This window comes from Misgurnus anguillicaudatus, chromosome 7, assembly GCF_027580225.2.
Source record: "Misgurnus anguillicaudatus chromosome 7, ASM2758022v2, whole genome shotgun sequence".
Classification (NCBI taxonomy): Eukaryota; Metazoa; Chordata; class Actinopteri; order Cypriniformes; family Cobitidae; genus Misgurnus; species Misgurnus anguillicaudatus.
Window position 1 is genome coordinate 13,742,749 of NC_073343.2, and position 8,951 is coordinate 13,751,699.

The 8,951-nt window shown below is 41.1% G+C and overlaps 1 protein-coding gene across 1 annotated transcript; it reads right to left on the bottom strand.

The window, feature by feature from the left end:
* Positions 1-933: 933 nt before the first annotated feature.
* Positions 934-6,315, bottom strand: LOC129417671 (zinc finger protein 862-like). Its single transcript, XM_055172493.2, has 4 exons — positions 5,893-6,315; positions 4,855-5,169; positions 4,528-4,754; positions 934-4,313 (listed from the first exon to the last, which is right to left on the bottom strand). The coding sequence occupies exons 1-4, from the start codon at positions 6,090-6,092 to the stop codon at positions 3,946-3,948; spliced, it is 1,110 nt and encodes a 369-aa protein (XP_055028468.1). The 5' UTR covers positions 6,093-6,315; the 3' UTR covers positions 934-3,945.
* Positions 6,316-8,951: the final 2,636 nt, after the last annotated feature.

Consider the following 8,951-nt stretch of genomic DNA (forward strand, 5'->3'; position numbering starts at 1 on the left):
TATTCGTTTAAATATGCATCATTCAGAAAAAAAAACAACTATAGAAAGTTTATTGTTTCCATGTGTGTCTAAACCTTGCAAATGACATGGGGGCGGGATCGTTTTACTTTTGGCTTGGAGTATAATCATATATGGTCCCCAGAATTTTGCCACGGCAAGCACCACTTCACATTTTCTTCAGGAAATGTACCTATCTAGTATCTTATTATTCTTATGTCTGCACGTTTTTTCGGCGCGTAACTCGTCCCGCGCGGTTTGTCGTAGACACACGAAAGAGGGCTCAAATTGACCGGTTTATTTAAGAGAGGTGTGCTATGACTTTTATAAGCGATCGGGTGCAGGATTTCCGAAAGGGGGGCGAAAAACCACCCGAAAAATCCCATTGACTTAACATTGCGCCAAACTTTGACGGGTCATAGCTCCGCTCAGGGATTATGTAGAAACATGTGGTTTACATTATTTGAAGAGGGTGGTAGGCTCTGTAAGAACATACATCACATTGGGGTGTAAGCTGTACCCCTGGGGTGTAAGAGGCACCCAAAAGTGCCCCATTGACTTATAATGGGGCAGGAAACATGCCCATATAAGGAAATAAAAAAGTTCCAGCTGGGATATCTTTGCTGTACAATGTCCTAGAGACAAGTGGGTGGGCTCATTTCACTCGGGCATCTAATCAGTCTTTCAGGATCATCTCAGAGCTATTAAGCCACGCCCCTAGCAACAATTTTGGGCACCCTAGCAACATCTCCCATAGACTGCCATTATAAAATGTCCAGATGGATATCTTTGCAGCACAGTGTCATAGAGCCTTGGGGGTGGGCTCATTTTACCCAGACATCCAATCAGTCTCTCAGGATCCTTATTGAGGTATTAAGCCACGCCCCTAGCAACCACTTTTGAGCACCCTAGCAACATAACATTGAAACAGTTATATCTCGGCATCAGAACATCGTAGAGACACGGGGGTTGGACCGTTTTACTTGTGACTCGGAATGTAATCACTGGCCACATCATTGGCCACTCCCAAGCCACGCCCCTAGCAACCAAATATGAGCACCCTAGCAACCCAATAAACAAAGCCTTATATCTTCGCATCAGAACATCGTAGAGACACGGGGGTTGGACCATTTTACTTGTGACTCAGAGTGTAATAACTGGCCACATTATTGGCCACTCCCAAGCCACGCCCCTAACAACCAAATAAGAGCACCCTAGCAACATAATAAACAAAGCCTTATATCTCTGGATCCGAACATCATAGAGACATGGGGGTTGGGTCTTTGGGTCATGTTAGCTTCATGCTAGCTTAATGCTAAGTCATACTAGCTTCATGCTAGTTTCATGCTAGCTTAATGCTAATTTCATAATAAATCTTGCTAACTTCACGTTAAATCATGCTAGCTTCATGCTAACTTCATGTTAACTTCTTGCTAATCATGCTAACATCATGCTAGCTTCATGCTAATCATGCTAACATCATGCTATCTTTATGCTAATCATTCTAACATCATGCTAACTTCATGCTAATCATGTTAATATCATGCTAGCTTGATGCTAATCATGCTAGCCTCATGCTAATCATGTTAGCTTCATGCTAGCTTCATGCTAATCATGCTAGCTTCATGCTAGCTTCATGTTAACATCATGTTAATCATGCTAACATCATGCTAACATCATGCTAGCTTCATGCTAATCATGCTAACTTCATGCTAATCATGTTAGCTTCATGCTAGCTTCATGCTAATCATGCTAGCTTCATGCTAGCTTCATGCTAACTTCATGCTAATCATGCTAACATCATGCTAATCATGCTAACATCATGCTAATCATGCTAGCTTCATGCTAATCATGCTAGCTTCATGCTAGCTTCATGCTAATCATGCTAGCTTAATGCTAGCTTCATGCTAACTTCATGGTAATCATGTTAGCTTCATGCTAGCTTCATGCTAATCATGTTAACATCATGCTAGCTTCATGCTAACTTCATGCTAATCATGCTAACATCATGCCAACTTCCTGATAATCATGCTAACATCATGCTAACTTCATGCTAATCATGTTAGCTTCATGCTAGCTTCATGCTAATCATGCTAGCCTCATGCTAGCTTCATGCTAACTTCATGCTAATCATGCTAACATCATGTTAACATCATGCTAGCTTCATGCTAATCATGCTAACTTTATGCTAATCATGTTAGCTTCATGCTAGCTTCATGCTAATCATGTTAACATCATGCTAGCTTCATGCTAACTTCATGCTAATCATGCTAACATCATGCTAATCATGCTAATCATGCTAACATCATGCTAATCATGCTAGCTTCATGCTAATCATGCTAGCTTCATGCCAATCATGCTAGCTTAATGCTAGCTTCATGCTAACTTCATGCTAATCATGTTAGCTTCATGCTAGCTTCATGCTACTCATGTTAACATCATGCTAGCTTCATGCTAACTTCATGCTAACTTCATGCTAATCATGCTATCATCATGCCAACTTCCTGATAATCATGCTAACATCATGCTAACTTCATGCTAATCATATTAACATCATGTTAGCTTCATGCTAATGATGTTCGCTTTATGCTAGCTTCATGCTAATCATGTTAACATCATACTACCTTCACGTTAATTATGCTAACATCATGCTAATCATACTACCTTCAATAAACAAAGCCTTATATATCCACATCAGAACATCGTAGAGACGTTTGACTCGTGACTCGGAGTATAATCATACATTGCCCCCAGAATTTTGCCACGGCAAGCACCACTTCACATTTTCTTCAGGAAATGTACCTATCTACAGGGCTTGACATTAACTTTTTGAGCAACTTGTCCTTCGGACAAGTAAATTTGTGTTTCACTTGTCCATGCACAAAAGTCACTTGTCCGGGTAAAGATTTATAATATTATGTATTTTTGTGTTTTGCTATTCAGTGGCGGAGCAAGGGATTTTCCATAGGGGTGGCCAGGCAGGGGCCAGCAGTTACTCTGGGGTGGCATATAAAATCTCTATCATCCAACCTTAAAATACTTTGAAGTATTATAGGTGTCTTAATCAGAATAATGTATAACATATAATTGCTACAATACTTGAATTTTAATTAAAATGAATTGAGATTAACATACAATTTATAGTCATAATTCAACCTCATGTTTTTTTTAAACTATTTAATCAAATAAAACTTTTGAAATTTACTTTGAAACCAGGATTTATATCTCCCATTGCTGAAAATACTATAGAGACAAGAAAATCATGTGAATTTTGTAGGCCACTGAAATGTATTTCACTAAGATTCATTTGGCTGCTTCTTGTTACTCTTTCTGAAGAAGGATGCTATATCTGCTGCCCACATTTCAATGATTGTCTGACATTAAACACTAAACCAAAAAAAATTAAAACATTACCATGTTTTAAAAAACTTATTAGGGTAAATGTATCTTGATTATCTGTTATATATAAAATCAATCTTAATCCTAGCATTTACGCTGTAATGTTTGTGTGGGATTTTAATGTACAGTGACGAACTCTTGTCAGATTCAAATCAGCTGTCGCGCAGGCGCAGCGCACACACACACATAGAGGCGCGCTGAAAGAGAGATTCTCATTATAAAACAGATTCTTAAACAAGATTTTAAGCCCATTATGTGTTTTTACCGAACTTTAGAAGAGAAAAATACGGACTTAAATCGCTTTGACACACAGTGATGAAAACGCAGTTGAAGTGCCTGTCAGTTATTATTCATGCCGGAGCCCGAAGAAACATCACTCTCCACTCCACGCCATCCCGCGACTCCCGCCCCTCCGTGTTCGTCCTTCAGGTTAATGCGCGTGCAGCATGTTTAGTAACAATAACAGTAACATGTAAACGAGTGTGTGTGTCGGCGCGCTCTCTGTTCAATATTCCGCTCGGTGTTTGCGCTGCGCGTTCTGCTCTGTCGTTAACGCCACATAACGTTAAGTAACATTGTTTGAAATTTAACTTGTCCAGTCGGACAACTAATTTTCTCATACACTTGTCCTAGAAAAAATCCACTTGTCCCGGACAAGCGGACAAGCCTTAATGTCGAGCCCTGATATAGGTTCTTTAGTGTATTCTGAAGCTGTACCATGTTGGCATTTTCTTTAATTGCTTTAGTCACACCCAGCTCCAGGCGATGAGCAACACAGTGTATGGAGATGAGGTATGGAATGTCCCTTAGAAGCTGCGCTGCCACCCCATTTCTGCATCCGACATTGACTGCTGCTCCATCGCTGCCAAATCCCACTAGCCGTTCTTTCCAGTCATCAATGCCAGCTTCTCCAAATGCTTTGAATAAAAAACACAAAAAGAAAAGTCAGTTGAGCACCACACATTAAATGTAGACATGAAAACACAGATATTACATTGCTAAAACAAACCCCTCTGGATTAAGGTAGTTCCAACCAAATCAGTCCCACTTGTCAATTGTTTTCTGCATTTCAATATCATGACATTTCATGTGAAAACACTGTAAATCTACCATCCAACCATTCCACATTACCTGCATAGATGGCATCAAGGATCCCAGAAGCATTTCCATGCTTAACAGCTTGAATGGAGAGGAAAGCATTTACTGGACCCTCGTCTGCCATGAAGCGGATATAGACAGCTTCATTTTCAATGGTGCCACCATCAGTTGCCCCATCAATCATGATGGAGAAATGTTTGGCTTTTCTCAACTTCTCCATGAGCTTTTCCCTCTCCACATCATATATGTTACAAATGAAGCTGCAAAGAACAACATTATTCTGTTAACACTTTGGGCACTGTACACAATAAAGCATTGTTTGGCTACTTTATGTGTTTATTTTGTCTGTGTGTGACATACCGAGCACATGCTTTGTCTGAATTGTAGCTGTCTGGGAGTGTCCCACCAGTCCTGTTGATGAGCCCAAAAAGTTCAGGAAATTGAGTGAAGGGTTGCTCCTGCTTTGCAACGTAATAGGCTGTGTGCATAACGTTTTTCATTTTATTAAAAAAGGCTGGGTCCATTTTTTGTACACTTTGGACTATAGTTGGCACTTCTGCATTAGGACATTTTGCCTTTTCTGCAACAGCACAGTGCTGGTGACGTTTGCTGAGCCCGTGGGACAGCAGTGTGTCATGTCTAAAGGCACTTGTCCCTTTGACCAATGAAGATGAGCTGAAATATTATAAAAAAAATAATATAGGTAACAATTTAGGTGTTATTAAAAAATTTTATTTGTTAAACATTTACACAATTTCTGCAGAATTAAACACTTTCTATTATGTACTGTTTTGCAGCTTCGTCCCAAGATCCCTTGGTAACATTCAGACCATGCAGTTAATTTAATGCTCAACACTTAAACAGGGATTTCATTACTTAAGAGGAATTATTTACTTCGTCATCTTAGTTACATACATTATCAGGGCTTGGAAATAAAGGGACTTGCTAAAGTAGGCAAATGGCTAGTAGAACATAACCTTTCATAATAATTTCAGTAAAAAATTAACTAATTATTATTAATAATTTTATAATAATTTCCAAACTGCAAGACGCAGTGAAAATTTATATAACGTTACAGTTAACAAACTAACGTTAGCTTGCATTGCTAACGACATTGGCTAACTCAAATTCGGTAGGTTCCCTCAGTATTTGCAAGCTATACCTATACTTACTGTATAACTACTATATCTAAAATAATTTTGGACAACAACGGACAATGGATTTTGCCACTTTCTACCCAGCAGAGGCTGATTTACCAAGGGATACTTTAAAACGTGTAAGTTAGCTACTTTACATCTGAACATTAGCTAATATTTAACTGCATTTAACCAATACGAATGCTGTTAATGCTTGTTTACAATACACGGCTGTCGATGCTAATTAGCTAACATCACTTACTTGTCAGCCAGGTTGGGTTGCCGCCGACAGACGCCACAGAACATTTCTCCGTCTTCATAAATAACCCAGTCGAATTCATCTTTCCATCTGGTTAAAAATTTTCGCTCCCGCTTTAATTCATATGGTGCTTTTTGTGTAAGTTGACATGTTTTCGGGGCTTTTCCTGGCACTTGGCCGGGTTGCGGAGCCTGAAGAAACATCGCTCTCCACTCCAGTCTTTTTGCCTCGCAGAAAATATGCCGTCCCGCCCTCTGTGTTCGGCGCGTGCAGCTTGTTTAGTAACAACTATGAGGTGTGTGTGTGTGTGTGTGTGTGTAAGTCAGGGCGCTGCGCTCTCTGTTGAATATTCCGCTCGGTGTTTGCGCTGCGCGTTCTGCTCTGTCGTTAACGGCACATAATGTTAAGTAACATGCAATTTTATTTTGTTTGAAATTTAACTTGTCCGGTCGGACAACTAATTTTCTCTTACACTTGTCCTTCAAAAAATCCACTTGTCCCGGACAAGCGGACAAGCCTTAATGTCGAGCCCTGTATCTAGTATCTAGTTATTATTCTTCTTTTTCTGGACACTTTTTTCGGCGCGTAACTCGTCCCGCATGCTTTGACGTAGACCCATGAAAGAGGGCTCAAATCGACCAGCTTATTGAGGAGAGGTGTGCTATGACTTTTATAAGCGATGGGGTGCAGGATTTCCGAAAGGGGGGCGAAAAACCACCCGAAAAATCCCATTGACTTAACATTGCGCCCAACTTTGACAGGTCATAGCTCCGCTCGAGAATTTTGTAGAAACACGTGGGTTACAACATTTGAAGAGGGTGGTAGGCTCTATAAGAACATGGATCACAATGGGGTGTAAGTTGTACCCCTGGGGTGTAAGAGGTGCCCAAAAGTGCCCCAATGAAAAGTCAATGGGGCAGAATCCCATAGACTTAACATTGCAAAAATTTTGACGGGTCATAGGTCCAAGGGAGGATTTCATAGAAACATGTGGGTTACTAAATTTGAATAGGGTGCTAGACTCTGTCAGGACGTCCCCCACAATGGGGTGTAAGGTTACCCTAGCAACCGTTTTGGGCACCCTAGCAACATCTCCCATAGACTGCCATTATAAAATGCCCAGATGGATATCTTTGCACCACAGTGTCATAGAGACATGGGGGTGGGCTCATTTTACTCAGACATCCAATCAGTCTCTCTGGATCCTTAAAGACTTACTAAGCCACGCCCCTAGCAACCACTTTTGAGCACCTTAGCAACATAAAATTCAAACAGTTATATCTCGGCATCTGAACATCGTAGAGACACGGGGGTTGAACCGTTTGACTCGTGACTCTGAGTGTAATCATTATGGGATGCCAATTTTTTCCCTAGCAACCAAATACAGTACCCTAGCAACAGAGTAAACAAAGCCTTATATCTCCGCATCAGAAAATCGTAGAGACACGGGGGTTGGACCGTATGACTCGTGACTCTGAGTGTAATCATTATGGGATGCCAATTTTTTCCCTAGCAACCAAATACAGTACCCTAGCAACAGAGTAAACAAAGCCTTATATCTCCGCATCAGAACATTGTAGAGACACGGGGGTTGGACCGTTTGACTCGTGACTCGGCGGGTAATCATTATGGGATGTCAATTTTTTCCCTAGCAACCAAATACAGTACCCTAGCAACAGAGTAAACAAAGCCTTATATCTCCGCATCAGAACATCGTAGAGACACGGGGGTTGGACCGTATGACTCGTGACTCGGCGTGTAATCATTATGGGATGCCAAATTTTTCCCTAGCAACCAAATACAGTACCCTAGCAACAGAGTAAACAAAGCCTTATATCTCCGCATCAGAACATCGTAGAGACACGGGGGTTGGACCGTATGACTCGTGACTCGGCGTGTAATCATTATGGGATGCCAAATTTTTCCCTAGCAACCAAATACAGTACCCTAGCAACAGAGTAAACAAAGCCTTTTATCTCCGAATCGGAACATCGTAGAGACACGGGGGTTGGACCGTTTGACTCGTGACTCAGAGTGTAATCATTATGGGATGCCAATTTTTTCCCTAGCAACCAAATACAGTACCCTAGCAACAGAGTAAACAAAGCCTTATATCTCCGCATCAGAACATCGTAGAGACACGGGGGTTGGACCGTTTGATTCGTGACTCGGCATGTAATCACTAGTGGATGCCAATTTTTTCCCTAGCAACCAAATACAGTACCCTAGCAACAGAGTAAACAAAGCCTTATATCACCGCATCAGAACATCGTAGAGACACGGGGGTTGGACCGTTTGACTCGTGACTCAGAGTGTAATCACTAGTGGATGACAATTTTCTCCCTAGCAACCAAATACAGTACCCTAGCAACAGAGTAAACAAAGCCTTATATCTCCGCATCAGAACATCGTAGAGACACGGGGGTTGGACCGTTTGACTCATGACTCGGCATGTAATCACTAGTGGATGCCAATTTTTCCCCTAGCAACCAAATACAGTACCCTAGCAACAGAGTAAACAAAGCTTTATATCTCCGCATCAGAACATGGTAGAGACACGGGGGTTGGACCGTTTGACTTGTGACTCGGAGTGTAATCATTATGGGATGCCAATTTTTTCCCTAGCAACCAAATACAGTACCCTACCAACAGAGTAAACAAAGCCTTATATCTCAGCATCAGAACATCGTAGAGACACGGGGGTTGGACCGTTTGACTCGTGACTCGGAGGGTAATCACTAGTGGATGCCATATTTTTCCCTAGCAACCAAATACAGTACCCTAGCAACAGAGTAAACAAAGCCTTATAACTCCGCATCAGAACATCGTAGAGACACGGGGGTTGGATTGTTTTACTTGTGGTATGGAGTATAAACATATACCGCCCCCGAAATTTGCCACGGCAAGCACCACTTCACATTTTCTTCAGGAAATGTACCTATCTAGTTATTATTAGTGGTGCTTGCATTTATGCAAGGCATCACTATTACTATTGCTCATACTTATTATTATTATTTATAATTATTAGTGGTGCTTGCATTTATGCAAGGCATCACTATTAT